The sequence below is a fragment of the Ranitomeya imitator genome, chromosome 1 (genome assembly GCF_032444005.1).
Source record: "Ranitomeya imitator isolate aRanImi1 chromosome 1, aRanImi1.pri, whole genome shotgun sequence".
Classification (NCBI taxonomy): Eukaryota; Metazoa; Chordata; class Amphibia; order Anura; family Dendrobatidae; genus Ranitomeya; species Ranitomeya imitator.
The window spans coordinates 119,792,471-119,817,419 of record NC_091282.1 but is presented as its reverse complement, the minus strand read 5'-3'; the positions used below and the strand labels follow the sequence as shown (position 1 = coordinate 119,817,419).

The 24,949-nt window shown below is 43.7% G+C and overlaps 1 protein-coding gene across 3 annotated transcripts in view; it reads right to left on the bottom strand.

Moving 5' to 3' along the window:
• POC5 (POC5 centriolar protein) overlaps positions 1-24,949 on the bottom strand; it is a 93,338-nt gene that overhangs the window by 13,774 nt on the left and 54,615 nt on the right. For all 3 annotated transcript variants that reach the window (XM_069750164.1, XM_069750156.1, XM_069750149.1), the window contains 5 exons: positions 24,345-24,449; positions 19,209-19,388; positions 17,538-17,700; positions 12,125-12,252; positions 10,336-10,449 (listed from right to left, as the gene is read on the bottom strand). In XM_069750164.1, the coding sequence (XP_069606265.1) occupies positions 10,336-10,449; positions 12,125-12,252; positions 17,538-17,700; positions 19,209-19,388; positions 24,345-24,449 (690 nt within the window). The remainder of the gene's footprint in view (positions 1-10,335; positions 10,450-12,124; positions 12,253-17,537; positions 17,701-19,208; positions 19,389-24,344; positions 24,450-24,949) is intronic.

Here is a 24,949-nt window from a genome sequence, read left to right as displayed (position 1 = left end):
GTGGGAAATCCGCAAAAAATCTGCAAAATTAATGAACATGTTGCGGTTTTTTTTTTCCGGAAAAAAACGCATCATGTGCACAAAAATTGCGGAATGCATTCTAAATGATGGGATGCATAATGTATGCATTTTTTTTTCGCATTTTTTATAACGTTTTTATAGCGAAAAAACGCAAAAAAAACCTGAAAAAATCTGCAACATGTGCACACTGCCTTATACTCACCTAATGCCCGTTCCATTGAATACCTCGTCTCCTGTAATAAAACAAAAATAAAAAAATCCATCCACATCCTTCACCTGTCAGTTGTTCTGTCCCACACCGTAATCGACGTCTGGGGATAAAATAGTTTTCAATCTGGATGGTGGCAAGATGCGACCGTCCAGGCAAAGAACCACTGATGAATGAGTTGTTTCGAGATGAGCATCAGTGAGTAGCGGTGACTTATTGCTGGTCACGGAGGTTGCGTTTCCAGCTGGGCTGAACTGCGGTGACCTCAGCACCATGAGAAAAAGTCACTGAGTTCACCGCAGATCACCGTCAGAATTCATGGTGATCTGCGGTGAACTCAGTGACTTTTTCTCAAGTTGCTGAAGTCACTGCAGTTCAGCCTGGCTGGGAACACAGCCTCAGTGACCAGTGGTAACCTCGAAGCGCTACTGTGTATAATGGCACTTATGAGAATATTAGTATTGTGTTTTTTAATTAGTGATCAGCATTGCAGTATTCGATCACTATGCGGTGGTAATATGTGGTCTGGTCCTCGTGTGGAGATATTTCTTTCTTGTATGTGGTATTATTCAGTCACTATGTGGTGGTAATATGTGGTGTGGTCATGGTGTGGCGATAGTTGTCCCTTGTGGTATTATCGGTCATTTTAAAAAAAAAAAAATGTATGCGACACATTCCCTTAAACAAAATAAATAAAATATCTAATACTCTTTTTATGTGTATTTCTAAGAAATCTTTAATAGGTTAGAGTGGATTAGGGCCCCTGCAAAAGAGTCTTGGTCATGGTGGCGGCTTAAAAAATCTTTTGGTCAAATCAAAAGCTGTGGCTATTATTAGCGATACGGTGTTTGATGGGAACTGTTAATTTGTGATTGGTGAGGACGTGGTGCAGAAGTGGAGTTTTTCCAAGAGTGGGCGGTGGGACTGTGGAAGGCTCAGGAGGTGGAGCTGGGGTGGAGCCTGGGCCGAGTATCAAGGGGGCCCTGAAATTCCTGGTGGCAGCCCTGTATATAATGTGTGTGTGTAAATAAGTGTATATATAATGTGTGCGGAACATAATATGAGAGGCTGAGGGGGAACCTGACATGAGAGATGTGTGGGATATGTACAGAGTTTAAGATATGAGGGGTTGTGGGGGGGGGGGGACATTATATGAAGGAGCTGTGGCAGACATTATACCTGGGCTGTGGGGACATCATACTGTACATGACCATACTGGATAGGGGGTTGTGGTGGATATACTGTATGGGGTGTTGTTGGAAACATTATAATGTATATAAGGGGCTGTGGGGGCCATTATACTGTATTGGGGACTGAGGGAGACCATCATACTGTATATAAGGGGGCTGTGGTGGTAACCATACTACATAATGGGAGGGCTGTGGTGACCTTTCTATATAATGGGAGGGCTCTGATGACCATTCTATACAATGGGAGTTCTGTGGAGGACAGTGTGGCAGACAGTGTGGTGGTTATAGATCATTAAAGCAGACAGTGTGGAGGTCATATACCATAAGACAAAGTATGGACAAATATTTATATGCAGTGGGCCTTTTAATAACTCTTATTTTTAAAGGCACAGTGTTGGGATGTGCTGCAGAAGACCAGAAAAGAGGGAAGTCTGCAGACTAGAGCTGTGGATGTGAGAAGTCAACATGGCGTCAGGAGAAGATGGAGACAAAAATAAAGGGATCAGAGAAAAGGTACTTGGATGTAAAAATTTTTGGGTAAATTTTGCCTGAGTATCATCAGTCCTGTTGTTCCTATATGGTCTGTAATCTCAAAGTATCGCCTTACCATTGTTAAGGACATACTGGGAATTGTAGGTTTATGCAATACAATGTGTATGGGGCTGACTTTGTACTGCAATTCAAGAAGAAAGCAGTGTTAACCCCTTCATGACCCAGCCTATTTTGACCTTAAAGACCTTGCCATTTTTTGCAATTCTGACCAGTGTCCCTTTATGAGGTAATAACTTGGGAACGCTTCAACGGATCCTAGCGATTCTGAGATTGTTTTCTCGTGACATATTGGGCTTCATGTTAGTGGTAAATTTAGGTCGATAATTTTTGCGTTTATGTGTGAAAAAATTGGAAATTTGGTGAAAATTTTGAAAATTTCGCAATTTTCAAATTTTGAATTTTTATTCTGTTAAACCAGAGAGATATGTGACACAAAATAGTTAATAAATAACATTTCCCACATGTCTACTTTACATCAGCACAATTTTGGAAACAATTTTTTTTTTTGCTAGGAAGTTATAAGGGTTAAAATTTGACCAGCGATTTCTCATTTTTACAACGAAATTTACAAAACCATTTTTTTTAGGGACCACCTCACATTTGAACTCAGTTTGAGGGGTCTATATGGCTGAAAATACCCAAAAGTGACACCATTCTAAAAACTGCACCCCTCAAGGTACTCAAAACCACATGCAAGAAGTTTATTAACCCTTCAGGTGCTTCACAGCAGCAGAAGCAACATGGAAGGAAAAAATGAACATTTAACTTTTTAGTCACAAAAATGATCTTTCAGCAACAATTTTTTTATTTTCCCAATGGTAAAAGGAGAAACTGAACCACGAAAGTTGTTGTCCAATTTGTCCTGAGTACGCTGATACCTCATATGTGGGGGTAAACCACTGTTTGGGCGCACGGCAGGGCTTGAAAGGGAAGGAGCGCCATTTGACTTTTTGAATGAAAAATTGGCTGCACTCTTTAGCGGACACCATGTCACATTTGGAGAGCCCCCGTGTGCCTAAAAATTTGAGCTCCCCCACAAGTGACCCCATTTTGGAAACTAGACGCCCCAAGGAACTTATCTAGATGCATAGTGAGCACTTTGAACCCCCAGGTGCTTCACAAATTGATCCATAAAAATGAAAAAGTACTTTTTTTTCACAAAAAAATTATTTTAGCCTCAATTTTTTCATTTTCACATGGGCAACAGGATAAAATGGATCCTAAAATTTGTTGGGCAATTTCTCCTGAGTACACCGATACCTCATATGTGGGGGTAAACCACTGTTTGGGCACATGCTAAGGCTCGGAAGGGAAGGAGCGCCATTTGACTTTTTGAATGAAAAATTATCTCCATCGTTAGCGGACACCATGTCACGTTTGGAGAGCCGCCGTGTGCCTAAACATTGGAGCTCCCCCACAAGTGACCCCATTTTGGAAACTAGACCACCCAAGGAACTTATCTAGATGCATATTGAGCACTTTGAACCCCCAGGTGCTTCACAAATTGATCCATAAAAATGAAAAAGTACTTTTTTTTCACAAAAATTTTATTTTAGCCTCAATTTTTTTCATTTTCACATGGGCATCAGGGTAAAATGGATGCTAAAATCTGTTGGGCAATATCTCCTGAGTACACCGATACCTCACATGTAGGCGTAAACCACTGTTTAGGCGCACGGCAAGGCTCGGAAGGGAAGGAGCGCCATTTGACTTTTTGAATGAAAAAATAGCTCCAATCGTTAGCGGACACCATGTCACGTTTGGAGAGCCGCCGTGTGCCTAAACATTTGGAGCTCCCCCACAAGTGACCCCATTTTGGAAACTAGACCACCCAAGGAACTTATCTAGATGCATATTGAGCACTTTGAACCCCCAGGTGCTTCACAAATTGATCCATAAAAATGAAAAAGTACTTTTTTTTCACAAAAATTTTATTTTAGCCTCAATTTTTTTCATTTTCACATGGGCATCAGGGTAAAATGGATGCTAAAATCTGTTGGGCAATATCTCCTGAGTACACTGATACCTCACATGTAGGCGTAAACCACTGTTTAGGCGCACGGCAAGGCTCAGAAGGGAAGGAGCGCCATTTGACTTTTTGAATGAAAAAATAGCTCCAATCTTTAGCGGACACCATGTCACGTTTGGAGAGCCGCCGTGTGCCTAAACATTGGAGCTCCCCCACATATGACCCCATTTTGGAAACTAGACCACCCAAGGAACTTATCTAGCTCCAATCGTTAGCGGACACTATGTTGTGTATGGAAGGTATGTAGTGTATGTCAGGTTGGTGTGTGTGTGGTGTAGTATTCACCACACACACACACACACACCTGACGTACACTATACCACACCACACCAAACTGACGTACACTACGCCATACACACCCTGACACTACGTCAGGTTGGGTTGTGTAGTGTTAGGTTGGGGTGTGGTGTAGTGTACGTCAGGTAGGTGTGTGTGGTGTAGTGTACACCACACACACACACACACACACCAACCTGACGTACACTATACCACACCACACACCAACCTGATGTACACTACGCCACACACACCAATCTGACACACTACGTCAGGTTGGTGTGTGTGGTGTAGTGTATGTCAGGTTGGGGTGTGGTGTAGTGTACGTCAGGTAGGTGTGTGTGGTGTACTGTACACCACACACACACACCAACCTGACGTACACTATACCACACCACACACCAACCTGATGTACACTACGCCACACACACCAATCTGACACACTACGTCAGGTTGGTGTGTGTGGTGTAGTGTATGTCAGGTTGGGGTGTGGTGTAGTGTACGTCAGGTAGGTGTGTGTGGTGTACTGTACACCACACACACACACCAACCTGACGTACACTATACCACACCAACCTGATGTACACTACGCCACACACACCAATCTGAAACACTACGTCAGGTTGGTGTGTGTGGTGTAGTGTATGTCAGGTTGGGGTGTGGTGTAGTGTACGTCAGGTAGGTGTGTGTGGTGTACTGTACACCACACACACACACCAACCTGACGTACACTATACCACACCACACACCAACCTGATGTACACTACGCCACACACACCAATCTGACACACTACGTCAGGTTGGTGTGTGTGGTGTAGTGTATGTCAGGTTGGGGTGTGGTGTAGTGTACGTCAGGTTAGTGTGTGTGTGTGGTGTTGTGTATATCAGCCTGGTGTGGGTGAGTTCTGTAGTGGAATATCAGGATGTGGCTAGTCCACGGACGTGTGATGAATTCTGAAGCATTCATTCAAACACAGTGCAGGTTTGTCGGGACACGTTTCACATTGGAAACGAGTTTCCCTTCTTATCCCCCTTTTATAGCACACCCGGCACCTTTTTTTTGCTCTCCCCTCACAGGGAAAATGTTGCACCGGTACCATACGGGAGACTTGAGTTCCAGCAGTGCTGGGGCCCGCTCCTTCCTCGTCTCCAAACATCAGGGCCTTTATCACCGCCTCCTGGAACTGAAGGAAGGTGTTGTTGGTCTGGCCTGCACATCGTGATAGCACGTATGCGTTATACAGTGCCATTTGTACGATGTGCACAGCCAGTTTTTTATACCACACCTTCGTTTTCCGCATGGCACTATAGGGCTGGAGGACTTGATCAGAAAGATCAACTCCCCCCATGTGTTTGTTGTACCCCAGGGCACAGTCCGGTTTGTGGACCTGTGCTGGGGTACCTCGAACAGTGCTGGCCGTGGTGCCGGGACCATGGATTGTTGTCAAGAAAAAGACGTCCCTTTTGTCTTTGAACTTGACCGCAAGCATGTTGCCACTACATTGGGCCCGGCTCTCACCCTTTGGGAGAACCTGCTCAATTAGTGACAAAGGGAGACCCCTCTTGTTTCTGCGCACAGTACCGCAAGCAACGGTAGCTCTGGCAGAGAGGGACTGAAAGAGTGGGATGCTTGTATAAAAGTTATCAACGTACAGATGGTAACCTTTATCAAGCAGTGGGTGAACCAAATCCCACACTATTTTCCCACTCACCCCCAGAGCAGGTGGACAATCTGGGGGCTGGATACTGCTGTCCTTTCCTTGATAAACTCTAAAGCTGAGAGTGTACCCTGAGGTACTCTCACAGATCTTGTAGAGTTTTATCCCGTACCTCGCCCTTTTGCTTGGCAGGTACTGACGGAACTGAAGCCTCCCTTTGAAGTGGATGAGGGATTCATCCACACAAATTTCCCTTTGGGGAATGTACACTTCAGCAAACTTGTTGCTGAAGTGTTCGATGACCGGCCGAATTTTGAACAATCTATCAAAATTCGGGTCATCGCGAGGAAGGATGTCCGTATTGTCCCTAAAGTGGAGAAATTTATGAATCGCCTCAAAACGTTTGCGATTCATAACCATGCCAAATACTGGAGTTTGATATAAAATATCAGTACTCCAGTATTGGCGAAGTTCTGGTTTCTTCACAATTCCCATGTGAAGGACCAGTCCCCAATATTTCATCATTTCTACGGAGTCAACGGGCTTCCAAGTAGTAAATGATGAAACTGGGTTTTGGGCAAAAAATTGCAGGGCGTACAAATTTGTTTGCTCCACCATGAGACTGACGATTGACTCCGAGAAAAAGACTTTGAAAAAGTCTATCTCCCGGAGGTTGGCAGTCTCAAATTGGATTCCTGATTGGGGAATGAAATCAGGAATCCGTGGAGCAAAGTTTTCAGGGACGGGGGTCCAGACGGGGGCACTAGTGCTAGGTTGGGCGTCACTAGCACTAGGTTGGGGGTCACTTACACTTGGCTCCGACTCTCCTCCCCTGGGCTCCGGCTCCCCTCCCCTGGGCTCCGGCCTGCGACATCTTGGGGGTGGCGAGTCGGTGTCACTAGGGGAGGAAGAGTGGGAGGAATACAGAAAAGTGGGGTCCTCTCCCTCACTATCAGCTTCGGAGGCAAGAAAGGAATATGCCTCCTCAACTGAGTACAGCCTTTGTGACTGGGATGACTGGGATGAGCGGGACATTGTGTGTGTGGTGCGTGTGCGTGTGTAAAAAAAAATCTAAACTTTATTATAGTGTTGCGTGTGCGTGTATATGTGCGAGTGTTTGGTGCAACTCTTCTGCAGGAGGAGGCTATCAGGTGCGGGGAGCTGTCAGACGCGTGTGGGGGCTGTCAGGCGCGTGGGGGCTGTCAGGCGCGGGGGGCTGTCAGGCACGGGGGGACAGGAGGGGGCTGAGGAGATGCAGCGTCAGATGGAGATGAAGCTGGCAGCAGCAGGTGATCAGGGGGTGATCAGGGGGTGATCAGTGGGTGATCAGGGGGGCCAGGGGGTGATTAGCGGTGATCACTGAAGAGGGTGATCACCAGGGCAGGAGGTGCTGACAGACACAGGGGCGGTAGCAGAGAAGAAAACGCAGCAGCAGCAGCAGGTGATAAAGGGGGGCAGAGGGGTGATCAGGTGGACGGGGGGGGCAGGGGGTGATCAGGGGGGGCAGGGGGTGATTAGCGGTGATCACTGAAGAGGGTGATCACCAGGGGAGGGGCTGACAGACGCAAACGCGGTAGGAGAGAAGAAAACACAGCAGCAGCAGCGGGTGATGAAGGGGGGCAGAGGGGTGATCAGGTGGACAGTGGGGGGGCAGGGGGTGATCAGGGGGGGTAGGGGGTGATCAGGGGGGGCAGGGGGTGATTAGCTGAAGATCACTGAAGAGGGTGATCACCAGGGGAGGAGGGGCTGACAGACGCAGGGGGCAGTAGGAGAGAAAACACAGCAGCAGCAGCAGGTGATAAAGGGGGGCAGGGGGTGATCAGGTGGACAGGGGGGGGGCAGGGGGTGATCGGGGGGGTAGGGGGTGATCAGGGGGGGGCAGGGGGTGATTAGTGGTGATCACTGAGGAGGGTGATCACCAGGGGAGGAGGGGCTAACAGATGCAGGGGGCGATAGGAGAAAAGAAAGTAGAGCAGCAGCAGGTGATAAAGGGGGGCAGGGGGTGATCAGGTGGACAGGGGGGGGGGGCAGGGGGTGATCGGGGGGGTAGGGGGTGATCAGGGGGGGGGCAGGGGGTGATTAGTGGTGATCACTGAGGAGGATGATCACCAGGGGAGGAGGGGCTAACAGATGCAGGGGGCGATAGGAGAAAAGAAAATAGAGCAGGAGCTGGTGATAAAGGGGGGCTGGGGGATGATCGGGGGGGGCAGGGGGGAGGGAGCGGAGGTTGGGGGGAGTGGAGGACAGGAGAGGGGAGGTACCTGTCCTCAGCAGCAGCGGTGGTACTGGCGGTAGCAGTGGGGGAGGCGGCGGTGGCAGTGGGGGATACGGCGGCGGCGCTCTGAAGATGTGTGCGGCGGCTGCGGCGGCGATCGCGGAGTCTGGGGGGGCAGGTGAGCAGTCGGGCACCTCGCTCCTCAGCTTCCACGGATGGGATGAAGCTGAGGAGCGAGGCAGACGCTGTTTTTCTCCGCCCCTCCAGCTCTGATTGGAGTGCTAACGTCACATGGACGCTAGCTCCAATCAGAGCTGGAGGGGGTTAAAAAAAGGTCAGCAGCGGTGATCGTAGACCCGGGGGGGCAAAGCCACCCCCCCTGGGGTGAAGTACAGGTCCCCCTGCACCTGCGGGTACGGTGACATTTGAATGACCCCGGTCACCGGACCCGCAGGGAAGCATTCCCGCCATGACGCCACATAGGCGTCATGGGTCGGAATGGCACCGACTTTCATGACGCCTACGTGGCGTCATGGGTCGGGAAGGGGTTAAATCCCAAAGGTGGATTTACAAAATAATAAAAAATAAAATTTAGATTTTTAGGAGCAAAACCGTAACATGCAGTGACATGACAAGAATCTGCATAACTAATCATATGCTAAACAGTTGCCAGTCAAATTCATGTATGAAATAGCCAAGATCATTGTCTATAAAATGAAGGCAAGTCCCACGTTAGAACCTGTGGTGCATGGTGAGATATGGAGCCTGAAAGTTAGACGTAAAAAAACATTGTTACCCTTTTGCTTGTCACTGTATATTAGGTGCCATGACTGTCTTTGGGTTTGACACTGAAAATATAGGACGTAGGGATGAATATCACTAGGTGACCCTCATTGTGTAAATGGTTCGCAAACAATTAACTATTTTTGGAGCAACCTCCTGCACTGCATGAATACTGCTGGACTTTTCCTACACAGCGGACTCCATGCTGGCAGTGAACGGCAAAGTTTAAGATGCAAGATCTATTACACTGCTGCAAAAAATCACACGAGTGATAGATCGATGAAATGAACTAAGGCTCTATAATGAACATGACGGATTACCTCTAAAAAGGTCAAGTACACATTCCCACAGAATAGAACTGTGTTGCTCATTTTCTTCCTAATTGCAGGCAACTTTCTAAATTGTAGTCATTAAAAAAAAAAAAAAAATCTTTTATGCTGCAGAGTGTCTCTAAATCCTTTATCTAGCCGAGTGACCTACAAAATCTTACAAATCCTTCATAGCTCCTGATCAGATGGCTCTACTCCCCTCTCCCTTCTTTCAGTGTTAGAGATACTTTCTCAGCGAGGACAATATTCTAATTTAACCCGTATGCTTTCCAAATATTTACAGCTGGTTAGAAAAATGATATTTTAAAACTTAGCCTTTATTACTACATGCTAAAAAATGAACAAATTACCACACACATACAAAGTGCCAGTGCTGACAGGACAGTGCAGATAAAAACCAAAGGACAATATTGGTAAACTACACATATGCTTCCTATGCTATCCCCTAGAGGAAGCATATGTGTAGTTTACCAATATTGTCCTTTGGTTTTTATCTGCACTGTCCTGTCAGCACTGGCACTTTGTATGTCTGTGGCAATTTGTTCATTTTTTAGCATATAGTAATAAAGGCTAAGTTTTAAAATATCATTTTTCTAACCGGCTGTAAATATTCAGTGTTAGAGATAGCAACAAGTGGGTTGTACGCAGATCTGCAGTGGCAAGGGGAAAGCATGTACATTCTCAAAGAGGGCAGAGAAAAGTAGGGAAGTACAGGAAGTGTATATAAGAGCAGGATAGCAGCTATTCTTATACATGAAAGCAAGTGAAGTCAGCTTGACCTCAGGATACACTCACAGCTCACATTAAGCCTATATGCCCGGGAGAACCGCATGCTCCCACGTGAGAAAAATCAGAAGCTTGGATCAGTCTGCAAACTGCATATCAGTGGTTCTGAAAATGAATGAAGGAATGAAGACTACAGACTGAAACTTGGTGCAATTTTTTAAGCTAAAAGGAAACCGCTAAAATAATTCTTTCCATGTCATAGTTGTCCACAGCCCAGCCTCATAGCTTATTGTCAAACATTGCGGTGGAAGAGCACAATCACAGATACAAATCAACGTTTGCAATTACCAGTTTCTGCGTTGCCAACATGCTTGATCCTGACGTAGTAGCCGATATTACCACTGGCGTGCTCAATTCATCTTTGGACTCAGAAACACCTGAAGAAGCCAAGTGCGATCGAAACTGGAGGCCAAAGAATAAACAATTCAAGTTAATGTTAAGAAAAGTAAAACAAACAATCTAATGTATAACAGGGGATTTACAATAACCCAGGATATGAATAACTTCAGGAATCTGATTGCAGCATATAGTACAGCATTCACAGGACTGTTGCTGTCACATTACAGACTTGAATAGCTTGTATAAAAATCTATCAGTTTGTATTGTCATGGAATATTGCACATACAGTCAATTTAATGTGCACCTTCCACACATGGGAGTAGCGAGTAAAGACAGCGTTTGTGATTTTTACCTGGAGTGTGGGAATGTACAATTTTTGTTTTTTACCTAACATTAAAGTGTATCCCCAGTTTCTTAAAATAATTACAGTGCAGGAAAAACATTTTTCTTAATCACTACTACTGTTTTTTTTTGCTAATAACCAGCAGTATGGACCATCAGAACTTTGTGCTGTGGGCTACACTAAACTAAAGAGTGTCCTTCTGGGGCCGATATGCGACCATCTGCAGTGCGGGAATCAGAGCTGCAAAACCCCTATGACCCTCGCTCCTGCACTGAAGATGGCAGCTTGTTTTAGTGTGGCCCGCAGCACAGGATTCAGCTGGTCCGTGCAGCAGGTGATGCGCAAAAATCACTAAGCGTGATAGAGAAACATGATTGCACTGCAGAGTTCTGCTCTAGAACACTTTTCTTGTGAAACTGGAGGCTCACTTCTAAGAGGACCTGCTAATTGAACAAATACATTTCAGTTCAAGACCTTGTAAAAAATCCCTAAGCTCTCCTGATTCTGCTGCACTTTTCCGTTTTGTGTCGTGTCCCTCCATGGCAGAGAGGTTCACATTTGTTGCTTTAGGAGGGCAGTATGTGAAATCTCATCTTGTAGTCCACCTGGGCTTCTCTTCAGTCTCCTGTGGGGACGTGCGCTTTCACCCCTCCCTGCTGGATGCTGCCAATCACCGCTCTGATCTAGAAGTTTAGCACTTTCAGATGCTGTCGACCAGTGACTGGCAATGTCTGGGAATAGGGGTGAAAGCGCACGTCCCCCGAGAAGACTCTAGTAACACTCTCTTGGACTAAATTATAACCTAAGCCACAACGGAGAGGAGTAAATGAAAAAATGGAATAAAAAAAAAAAGATCAGCTCTGCAGTCACTATTCCATTATGTGGCCAGTTTAAAATGATAAAACTTGGGAAAAGTCCTCTTTAAAAAGGACTGGTACAGACATACTGTCATATCAAGCAGGAGAATAGGCCTTGGCAACCCCTTTAAATAAAGTATTATACAAAATATTGACATTAGTGTATATATATATATACAAACATTACATTTTTTTGCATACAGAAATCGTGTTGCCATTGATTTCTACTCGATGAAGGTGCAATTGGACATTAGGGCTATATTAATTATACCTTATTTTTTCACAACCCTAATACATGCCCAGGGTAAGACTGCTGACATATCATATATCCAGAGATATATGTTGAGAGGATCCAATGCACACCTCCGATGGAAGGCTGTGACAAATTCCACTTCACGTGTGCCCCTCTGCATTGTAAAGGATACAGACTACACTACAGTGGAAGAAAAGATATACTAGTATATAAAAAACAAACGGGGTGACATACTCCCAATGGACAGCGAAATGAGATGTTAGAACAACGTTACTTCTTACTCACATTAGGCTCTGATGTAGCAGCAGGAATATGGACGGCCGAGGGGAGGTCGTGCTGCGCAGGGATCAGAGGCACCTGCTGAAATGTGACGGAGGGACCGCAGCCAGGGTCTTCTCTCATAGGAGGATGACCTGGACAAGAGACACAACTATAAACATTGTGCTGACTGCAAAACAACATACATAAAAAAATATAAAAATGAATAGGATGAAAATTCACTTTTTTTTAAAGCACCACTCCAGTGTTTTATATTTTTTTATTGCACTGCTAGAGTGGTGCATTAAATGTAAGTCTCATCTGTCATCCCCTTCATTCTTTCTTGGCGTCGCTCGGGCGCGTCTCCGGTGAAAAGTAACCTGACGAATAGCTCACGTATCTGCTAGAGAGCGTCGGAGGTCACTTTTCAATACTATGACAGCCTCCTTCTATCACTCATAGACTTGGAATGAGAGCTTGTGACGTACTTTTTGACTTCCGGCCAGTCAGAAGCTACAGTCACAAGATGGCGCAGCGGGTTCGGAGCGATACTGGTAAAAGTTGAAAATGCCAGATGGCAACTATAAGATCGGAGGCAGGGGGCTTACACTTAAAGCGCCAATGTAGCGCTGCAAAAAAAAGAAACACTGGAGTGGTGCTTTAAGAGGAAAAAAAAAGTGTTGTAGTTGATTAGCAGATTAGGATGAAGCACAATGTCCATAATTGATTAATTTGGCCAGATGTTTGCATTTTCATCTAATATACTGTGTACGTGGATTGTCTCAGCGCTTCAGCCGTGGAAAGCAGGCGCTGCTGTATTGTGTTACAGTGACACCTTGTGTTCACATGAGTATTACACGTGCACCAATTCTGTCCGCTTAGGTAAATGCTTAGCACTCAGCCATTTCAGAGTAGTTAGGGGATCACATAAAAAACAAGCCCAGCTACAGAAAAACGCATTTTAAACCTACTTTTTCATATATAAGCTTTGGCCACCGCCATCAGGGGCTTATCTATGACATTCTGTAATGCATTCTGTAATGCTGTAGATAGGCCCCCGATGTAACCTGAAAGATAAGAAAAACAAGTTATATTATACTCACCCAGGGGCGGATCCGATGGGCGTCGCGACCCGGCACCTCCCATCTTCATAGGATGACGTCCTCTTCTTGTCTTCCTGCCGCGGCTCTGGTGCCCTGTTGAGGGCAGCGTAAAATACTGCAGTGCGCAGGCGCTGGGCCTCTCTGACCTTTCCCGGCGCCTGCGCACTGCAGTACTTTGCTCTGCCCTCAACAGGACAGAGAATTACGCCGGCGCTGGAGCCGCGACAGGAAGCAAAGAAGAGGACGTCATTGCATGAAGATGGGAGGTGCCGGACCCGGACGCCCATCGGACTGAACTGCACCGGACCGCCCCTGGGTGAGTATAATCTAACCTGTTTTTCTTCTCTTTCAGGTTACATCGGGGGCTTATCTACAGCATTACAGAAAGGTGTAGATAAGCCCCTGATGCCGGTGGCCGAAGCTTATATACGAAAAATGAGATGACAGATTCCCTTTAAAACCTCTGTTTTTCTTATGCTAATTAGCCCCTTTGACTAGTCAATGGGGCATTAAGTTTCTCCAGACTAGTGGGCCTTCTTTGCAAGAGACAAGTGAAGAAACTTGAGTTTATAGGCGCTGATTGCAAATACATTTTTCTTTTTCTAACAGTGACAGATGCTACCAGCAATAGTGACAAAACCTGTATTTCTCAATTGTAAAAAAATCTTTTTTTTTTCACCTTGATTTTAGTGAATAACATTATTGGAGGGCATGGGGGACCTGGCAGGTTGCCTTCAATGGCTGCTGATGTAAAATAAAACAAAAAACAAATTGCATACAGATAACAAGCTAAAAAAAAAAATGTCTGAGCTTTCTGGCTGAAACGCTAAACTATTTTTAATAGGGTTGTGCGAACCTACCCTAAAAGGTGCATACTAAACCCTGACAGTCTCCATGCCCAACTCCAAGACGCGCACCTCTACTGACCCAAAAAGCACAAGGAAAGTCGGCTCTGATGAGCTCAAACCTAGAGATGAGCGAATTTGTTCAGATTTGGCTCCGAATACGATCGGTAGCGAATATTGTTTTTGCAATATTCGTCAAATACAGCCGAACGCCATTAGAGTCAATGGGAGTAGAAATTACCGAATATGTTAGGAACCGATCATCAAACAGACATTCGGCACAAATGCGGTAACAACATGGCAAATTCAGATTCGGCAACCAAATTCGCTCAACTCTACTCAAAACCACAAAAGTCACAGACGTTTGACGATTGTGTTCTGTGGAAGGGGGTGAATAATTTGGAGACAGCAGTAGTCCGCAAATCTGGCATTTGTATGTGAATTTGGAGAAACCACTTGTGATGTTTTTTGCGTTGAGCTATTTACATTGTTCTCGTTTGATTGTTTTTTGCAAACAGCAGAAAGCTTTTAGATTTTGCGAATAAATCCACTGTGACATGGAGGCTGAATAATGGTGACTGCAACTGTAAAAGCGTGCGGACCTGCCGTCCTCTGTATTCACAAAGGCTACATTATCTTCAGCGATTACAAGAGGCATCTTGTGGATTAATTTTGCTATTTTTGAGGCATTTGGAAATTAAAAAAATAAAATATATATTTTTCAAGCAAAATCTGGCTGCAGCGTTAATGACAAAGTCAATTACAGATTATTGAATGGCTCACGTACAGTTCTTTTTGTCTGACAAAAAAAACAAAAAACAAACAAACCCCAAACTGTAAAACTCTTCATATTCATGGCATTTTTAATAGATGTTTAAAAACCTTTAAGAAATGTGGGAGTAATTAGACCTTAAAGAAACCAAAATTTGCATAAGTGATCATTCCTAAGAATATAGGAAAGATATATATCTTGGTACCGTGTTAGCCAGTAGATTGAAAAATATTTAGAATTGAGAGTCCTCAGTGGTTGATACCTTTTAATGGCTAATTGAAAAGATGGTAACAAATTGCAAGCTTTCCAGACTACTCAGGTCTCTTCATCAGGCAAAGACTAATAGAAATTCTGAAGAATCACATATTTACACACAATATAGTACAGAAATGATGCCATAGATAAGACAGGTGACGTGAAGCAGAACTACCATTATGTGAGTGATAAACAGTTATGTCCATAAATACTGGAACAGTTCATAGATAAGGAGTGTGAATGTTTTATTCTCTGATTGGGGTCTGGTTCTCTGTTGTGATGCCCCCACACGGTCTGAGGAGCAAATTCCTTAATTGATGTAAAGAGACATAAATCCATCCGATACATTCATTCCTGCACTAAGTGTGTCAAAGGTCATCATCAGTTTATATTCCCAGACTCTTCTGTCTCTCTGAGATTTGAAATTACCCTTTAATACAAGTAATCTCAGGTCCATGGTGCTGTGATCAGGGAGACAAAAATGTTTTGCCACAGGTAGCTCCATTCTATTTTCTCTTATTGTATGGCGATGAGAGTTCATCCTTGTTCTCAGTTTTTGCCCTGTCTCTCCTCTACATACAGACCCCCAGTTGGACATTTAGTACAAATAATTAAGTACACATTAGAAGTGATGCAGCTGAAAGTACCTGGGATCTCGTAGTCCTGATGTGAATTGGGGATCTTTATCTTGTCCGTGGTCATTATAAATGGACAGGTTTTACATTTTTTATGGTTGCAAGGAAAGGTTCCTGCAGCTGTTGGAGAGGACAGGGAGCTCTTGACAATGATGCTTCTTAGATTTGGGGCTGCCTAACACACAGTAGTGGGGGGTCTGGAAAAATGGATTCTAAGCAGGCATCTTTTTGTAGTAAAGGTTGTAATTTCCATGCAGCTCCCCTTAGCACCTCCAGATGGAGGTGACTACTAGAGGTACCCGGTTATTTTCTTCTTTAGCTTTGTTATGTAGCAGGTGATTCCTTGATATTCTGGTAGCTCTTGTGATCTGGTTTTCAATTGTTCTTGGATGGTAGCCCTGATTCAAAAAGGTCTTTCTGAGGTGACCCAGGTGTTCATCTCTATCCATTGGGTTGGAACATATACGATTGTATCTGATGGCTTGGCTGTAGACAATAGTTTTTTATGTGTTTTGGATGGAAACTGTCCCATTTAAGGTATGTAGGGCGGTCGATTGGCTTCTGATACAGGGATGTCTCTATTTCATTGTTTTTTAGCTTAATGATGGTGTCCAAAAAGTTAATTTCAGTGCTGGAGTAGTTGAGTGTTAAGTTGATGGTGGGATGAAATTGATTAAACTGTTCGTGGAATGTCTTTAGCTGTGGCTCAGACTCCGTCCAGATGATTAAAACGTCATCAATGTAGTGGTAGTACGCCAGAGGCCTGATGGTACATGAGGACAAAAAGTCGCTTTCAAGCTTGGCCATGAAAAGATTTGCATACTGTGGGGCCATTTTACTTCCCATTGCTGTGCCAGTCTCCTGTAGATAGCTCTTGTTGCCAAATTCAAAGTAGTTGTGGGTGAGGATGAATGTTATAAGTTTCACCACAGAATCAGCATCAGTCCCTGTGTTTTCCAGGAAGAATTTGCAGGCATTTAGTCCATCCTGGTGTGGGATATTGGAGTACAAAGATTCCACATCCATGGTGGCCAGGATGGTTCCTTCTGGTAGAAGACCTATTGCTGATAGTTTATTCAATAGGTCAGTTGTGTCCTGAATGAAGCTGGGTGTATTCTTTACCAGTGATTTAAGAACACCCTCTACCCATCCAGATACCTGCTCAGTAAGGGTGCCCACACGAGATAATTGGTCTTCCTGGATTTCCAGATTTGTGGATTTTGTGAAGTATGTCGAATGTCCCTATTCTTGGACTTTCTGGTATCAGGTCATCGGCTCTTATGGATCTGTCAGGCAGGCAAGATACCCACTTGTTTAGTTCCTTGTAATAGTCCATGGACATGAGATTACTTGTATTAAAGTGTAATTTCAATTCTCAGAGAGACAGAAGAGTTTGGGAATATAAACTGATTGATTTGTCTTTTTACATCAATTAAGGAATTTGATCCTCACACCGTGTAGGGGCATCACAACACAGAACCAGACCCCAATCAGAGGAGAATAAAACATTCACACTCCTTATCTATGAACTGTTCCAATATTTATGGACACAACTGTTTATCACTCTCACATAATGGTAGTTCTGTTTCAGGTCACCTGTCTTATCTATGGCATAATTTCTGGGTTGTATTGTGCATAAATATGTGATTCTTCAGAATTTGTTTTAGTCTTTGCCTGATGAAGAGACCTGTGTAGTCCGGAAAGCTTGCAATAGGTTACCATCTTTTCAGTTAGCCATTAAAAGGTATCAACCACTGAGGATTCTCAATTCTAAATACATTCCTAAGAATGAAACTTCTCCAACAAGGTGTTTTAATCTTTGTTACCTACCTTGCTCTGCTCGGCTTTCTCTCCCTTGAAACATGGACATAGCCTCCATATTTAATGCACAGACACCACGCATAAAGGCTTTCTTCATAGTTCCTTCAAACTGTCCCCTCTCTGCATGAAGTCTTGAAACTTCGGCTCTAGCATCTTCCAGAGCATTGCTCAGCTAAAAAATGGCACGATGGAATTGCTAAAGGTTGTGTGCCTTGTATGGCATATTGATGGGCATTTATCAAAACAACATGGTTAAATCCAAAAACACAACAACACATGAATACTCTTAGAAATAATTTCATTAATCAAAGCAAGAAAATGGTCACAGACCAGATTCAATCAAACCTAATTAATGTTTGCATGAACAAGAAAAAAAAAAAGAAAGAAATAAAAGCAGCCATATTTACCAGGACTTGGTCATAATACTAATGCACTGCGGGATGTAGCAGCCCCCATAATAAAGGCGGAGGCAGCACAAGTGCAAAGTACAGATGAAACAACCACTCCTTTATTATTGGGCCCGCTGCATCCTGTATTTAGACCTAGTGTTGGCAAATACGACTAGCTATTTTCTGGGATGTTTTATGAATTTGCTGTCCTTTTTGGTGAGTGTTTGATTATGTAGCGGATAGCTGCCAGAATGTGCTCTGCTTATACAAATTCACAGTAAAACCATGTGTATTAAGTCTCGCACGGTATATACTATGTGTGCAGGCACCCCCGAGGCTTTTCGATTTCTATATTTCTGCTTCACTTCACCTGTCTTATCTATGGCATTTTTTTCTGGGCTGTACTGTGCATTTTTCAGAATTTGTATTAGTCCATGCCTGATGAAGGGACCTGCGTAGTCTCGAAAGCTTGCAATTTGTTACCATCTTTTCAGTTAGCCGTTAAAAAGGTATCAACCACTGAAGACTCTCAATTCTAAATATTTTTCTATAGGAATCCAAATACAATTTCCTTTGGGATCTTAGACTGAAAAGTAAGCAGACAAATTATATGTTACACACACTCAGACTTTCCATTGCTGATTTTCTGTAGATCTCACCAGATGCATTTCTTGGAATCTCATACCCTTTACTAGCACTATAACACACTGTCGATTTTCTGCATGCAAATAAATCGGTAAAAGAAAACACAACTTGAGTATCTGTTTTGTGTGGATGTACCCCTAATGCTTTCATACATTGGTGGGCTTCTGTCCAGCACTCATACTTTGTCAGTGAGGAGGACTCGAGTAACATTCAGATGTCCTGCTGACCATTAAAGAGGTTGTCCACTACTACAAGCGTCACCCCCAACAATCAGCTGTTATCAGTATCTGCAGCGGCGGCCATCCGGAAGTACTCACTTGCCAAGCAGCTCCATTTTCTGGCAGTGCCAGAGCTTGGTACTACACATCCGCCTCCTATCCAATTCAATAAGAGGCGGGTGTGGAGTACCCTGCACAGACACTGGTAAGAGCGGATCTGCAGGTGTTTGCCAGGTGTCAGCTCCCGGCTGATCAGACAGGTTAAGGATAGATCATTAATGTAAAAGTAGTGCACAACCTCTTTAATGTGAAGGATATATCTGATCTTGGTTGGTGGAGCCTGGGATGTACAGTTCTTTCTATGGCGTAACAAGCTTTCATTACGTACTGTTCATTATATGAATATATACTGGTCATGGTTTACATACCTGAGCAACCTTCGTCTCATAATCACTAGATAGCTCAATGCAAACTTCTTCAGCTCTGGCCCGGCATGCTTGTTCCACTTTATCCTTCCAGTTGGACTCCATAACTGAGCGCCATGTTCTCCACATATTCTTTAATAGTATTCTATTGTAATGTTTGTCGGCCATGCTGCACACATGGTCCTAAAGGAATATAAGGAATATATATTAAGTGAGATGACAAATTCCATAAATGCAAAACAAAGGGCAGGTAAACTATATGGTGGAAATATCAGGAGAAACATTACAGGGTATTAAAGGATAGAACAGTAGGAATTTGGAACAATTTAAAAAGAGTCCTGCAGTAATCTACGGTCTGCAGCTGCGAGGCCTCTGTAAGCCCCTCTCACATGCAGTCACCATATTTCTGGCATGTATCTCCTGCTTGTGTGATATCAGGTACTCTGAAAACATCTCTGTAAGCCACTCTCCATGCAGTATAGGGGGCATCCACGTTGGTCTCTTCTTCGCTTGGCATCTACAATTGCTCTCTAGCTTCCTCTATGTCTCTAGAGGGGCAAGTATCATATTTTGGTCAGCAGAATGAGCAGACATAAAGCTTTTTGTAGCATAGATAGATGCAGTGCCTTGGGAAAGTATTTGTCCCCCTGGAACTTTTCAACCTTTTCCCACATATCATGCGTCTAACAAAGATACCAAATGTAAATGTTTGGTGAAGAATCAACAACTGGAACACAATTGTGAAGTTGAATGAAATTTATTGGTTATTTTACATTATTGTGGAAATTAAAAAACTGAAAAGTGGGGCGTGCGATATTATTCGGCCCCTTTAACTTAATACTCTGTTGCGCCACCTTTTGCTGCGATTACAGCTGCAAGTCGCTTGGGGTATGTCTCTATCAGTTTTGTACATCGAGAGACTGAAATTCTTGCCAATTCTTCCTTGGCAAACAGCTCGAGCTCAGTGAGGTTTGATGGAGATTGTTTGTGAACAGCGGTTTTCAGGTCTTTGCACAGATTCTCGATTGGATTGAGGTCTGGACTATGACTTGGCCATTATAACACCTGGATATGTTTATTTGTAAACCATTCCATTGTAGATTTTGCTTTATTTTTGGGATCATTGTCTTGTTGGAAGCCAAATCTCCATCCCAGTCTCAGGTCTTTTGCAGACCCCAACAGGTTCTTCAAGAATGGTCCTGTATTTGGCTCCATCCATCTTCCCATCAATTTTAACCATCTTCCCTGTCCCTGCTGAAGAAAAGCAGGTCCAAACCATGATGCTGCCACCACCATGCTTAACAGTGGGGATGGTGTGTTCAGGGTGATGAGCGGTGTGGCCTTTACGCCAAACATATCGTTTGGCATTGTTGCCAAAAAGTTGGATTTTGGTTTCATCTGACCAGAGCACCTTCTTCCACATGTTTGGTGTGTCTCCCAGGTCGCTTGTTGCAAACTTTAAACAACACTTTTTACGGATATCTTTGAGAAATGACTTTCTTCTTGTCACTCTTCCATAAAGGCCAGACTTGTGCAGTGTACGACTGATTGTCCCACCTCAGCTGTAGATCTCTGCAGTTCATCCAGAGTGATCATGGGCCTCTTGGCTGCATCTCTGATCAGTCTTCTCCTTGTTTGAGATGAAGGTTTAGAGGGACGGCCGGGTCTTGGTAGATTTGCAGTGGTATGATACTCCTTCCATTTCAATATGATCGCTTGCACACTGCTCCTTGGGATGTTTAAAGTTTTGGAAATCATTTTGTATCCAAATCCGGCTTTAAACTTCTCCACAACAGTATCATGGACCTGCCTGTTGTGTTTCTTGGTCTTCATGATGCTCTCTGTGCTTCAAACAGAACCCTGAGATTATCACAGAGCAGGTGCATTTATACTGAGACTTGATTACACACAGGTGGATTATATTTATCATCATTAGGCATTTAGGACAACAATGGATCATGCAGAGATCCACAATGAACTTCTGGTGTGAGTTTGCTGCACTGAAAGTAAAGGGGCCGAATAATATTGCACGCCCCACTTTTCAGTTTTTGATTTTCCACAAAAATTTAAAATAACCAATAAATTTTGTTCAACTTCACAATTGTGTTCCACTTGTTGATTATTCACCAAAATTTACATTTGGTATCTTTATGTTTGAAGCAGGATATATAGGAAAAGGTTGAAAAGTTCCAGGCAGCCGAATATTTTCACAAGGCACTGTATATACTGCGAATACAATAAGGCCTTGCTTAACTTCTTCTCAGCCATATAACATAAATATACATCATATGGGTGCAGGGATTCTATGGGGAGAGCTTAGGAGCTGAGCCTGCTCCATACATGGTGGGTGCCAGCTGCGTCATTTAACCCCTTAATGACCGCCAATACGTCTTTTAACTGACCTGAGATATAAGAGAATAGCCTCCCCATACAGGTGACAATCCAGCATCTGTCAGTTGTACACTATAGCTGACAACTTGCTGTATCAGCCACGATCAGTATTTGCACCATCTAAATCTGTTTAACCCCTTAGATGCTGCTGTCAATAGTGACTACATCATTATAAATGGTTAACAGAGCGTGGGGGCTTCTTCTTTGTCCCAATTGGTACTCTCATATCATGATTTTGTTGTCCTGATGTTTGCCATGGCAATTCATGGCCAAATAGCGGCCTTAGAGTCTGACAGCTGTAGTAATCTGTTTAGAAGTTAGAGACATTTAGGTGGTAAAAATACACATTTTCATTTCTGTCATACCACTTTGCATTAATTCCTGTAAAGCACCTGAAGGGTTAATAAACTACCTGACAGCAGTTTTCAATATGTTTAGGGGAGCTGTTTTTAAAATGTTATCACGTTTGTGGGTTTCCCAATATATGGGACACCTAAAGTCACTTCAAACATGGATAAGTCCCTAAAAAAATAAATTTTGTAATTTTCTTTGAAAAAATGAAAAATTGCTGCTACATTTTTAAACCTCCTAAACTGCTAACAAAATAAAATAATATTTTACAAATGGTCCTGATGTAAAGCAGACATGTGGGAAATGTTATTTATTAATGGTTTGCTGTGGTATGACCATCTGGATTAAAGGGATAATCATTCAAATTTAGAAAATTGCTAATTTTTTTACATTTTTCTCAAATTTTTGATATTTTTTATAAATAAACACAAAAAATGTTGAACAAAATTTACCATTATCATAAAGTATAATGTGTCACGAAAAAACAATCTCAAAATCACTGGGATTTGTTGAAGCGTTGCAGAGTTATTACCACATAAAGTGACACTGGTCAGATTTCAAAAATTTGGCTCGGTCACTAAGGGGTTAAAAGCAGCAACAGGGACTAAATCCATTGCTGCTTTTCCAATGCCATTTCTAATGCCACCGACAGTGGCATTTAACTGGTTTGATCACGTGGCACAACTGTTCCTGGGTCCCACCACCAATATAATTGTGCGGTGCTGAAGGGTCACCATGGCTGCAAGGGTTGGTCTGACGCTGCCATTTTTGCACTTCCATCAAGCCGAGCCAAGGATGGATTAGATTGATTTCTTGTTCTATATATTACAATACTTCGGTATTGCAATATATGGTAGAAATAAGAAACAATCACAGGTTGGTTCAAATCCTCCAGAGTAGAATGGAAAATAAAAGTAAAATCATAAAAATAGCCCAGTCATAAATGGGTTAAAAATTAGCAATAACAGTGAAACAATAGCCGTTAAACCGAAACTCCCTGCGAGTTATGGTGACAATATCTGGTCGGTATATAGACATCTACTATAGAATTGTCTAAGGGTCACTTCCGTCTGTCTGTCTGTCTGTCTGTCACGGATATTCATTGGTCGCGGCCTCTGTCTGTCATGGAATCCAAGTCGCTGATTGGTCTCGGCAGCTGCCTGTCATGGTTGCCGCGACCAATCAGCGACGGCCACAGTCCGGCGGAAAAATGGCCGCTCCTTCCTCCCCGCAGTCAGTGCCCGCTCCGTACTCCCCTCCAGTCAGTCAGCGCTCACACAGGGTTAATGGCAGCGTTCACCGTGGTGTAACGCACTCGATTAACGCTGCTATTAACCCTGTGTGACCAACTTTTTACTATTCATGCTGCCTATGCAGCATGAATAGTAAAAAGATCTAATGTTAAAAATAATTTAAAAATAGTTACATACTCACCCTCCGTTGGCCCCCGGATCGAAGCGGCCGGTTACCGATGCTCCTCGCGACGCCCCGGTGACCGCTCCATGCATTGCGGTCTGGCGAGATGATGACGTGCAGTCTCGCGAGACCGCAATGCACTCTTCAGACCGGAGCGCGAGGAGCATCGGTAACCGGCCGCTTCGATCCGGGTGCTCCGGAAGGTGAGTATGTAACTATCTTTTATTTTAATTCTTTTTTTTTTAACAGGAATATGGTGCATACTACGTGACTGGCCAATATACTATGTGACTGGGCAGTATACTACGTGACTCTGTGCTGTATAGTACGTGACTGGGCAATATACTATGTGGCTGGGCAATATACTACGTGGCTGGGCAATTTACTACGTGGTTGGGCAATATACTACGTGGTTGGGCAATATACTACGTGGTTGGGCAATATACTACGTGGTTGGGCAGTATACTACGTGGTTGGGCAGTATACTATGCAATATACTACGTGGCTGGGCAATATACTATGTGGCTGGGCAATATATTACGTGGCTGGGCAATATACTAAGTGGTTGGGCAATATACTATGTCACTGTGCAATATACTATGTGGACATGCATATTCTAGAATACCCGATGCGTTAGAATCGAGCCACCATCTAGTATTTAAATATTTACTTACAAAAGTTTTGCAAACTCCTTTAACCAATTCTGATTGTCACAGACCTATAACAATGAGAGATGCACCCTACCATGTTCCTGTAGAAATAAAGTGCTGCCCATTTTTACATGTTGGTAACCTTGTTATTTACTGGCACGCTCTGGAAATCATTACTACAATAACCTAATAGACCTGAATGATATGTTAATACTTAGCATCCCTGAGCCAGTGCAGACTCCAAGAAGGTCAATTCTTAGTACTAGTCACAAGGACACTACTATAGCAAGGATGCAGACGGATCCCTGGGAATGATTCACATGCCATTCACCTCTTGTCCGGCTTCTATTTGCTGAAGACGCCAGTGGGAAAATGTTCGCATTAGTTCAGTCTTTTCTTTCTGCTTCTCCAGAGCACGGGTCAGGTTAGAAATCACCTAGGGGTAAAAGAACATTGCATTTGGTGATGTCAGAGCTTGGACTAATGTACCAAGAGATTGCTAAACATGAATGAATCATACGTGGAAGCAAAGAGAACCATCAATCCTTGTGAGCTGCACATAAAGCGGTTATTATTGGCATCAACAACGGATGTCAATATTCATTTGTGTCAAAGGAGGGAATATTCTGACCATTAAAGGAACATCAAACATAGAAATGATAAAAGTAAACAGAATCGTGACTATACACCAGCCGGCAGGATTTTCTGCAGGGTAGTGAAACAAGTGGACTTCCAGCAGAGAAGAAATCCAGCAGAGAAGACTCAAAATGATATCTCATACATGTCGGATAAATGCAGGTCCCTACAGGACATCAGGTTGCGGAGAGGCACGGGAGCTTCCTCCGCAATTTTCAGATCTTCCACAAAGTGGAGAAAAGCTGCATTAGAAATAATTAGAGGCAGTTTGTGCGTGCCAAAGTCTGCATGGAAAATACG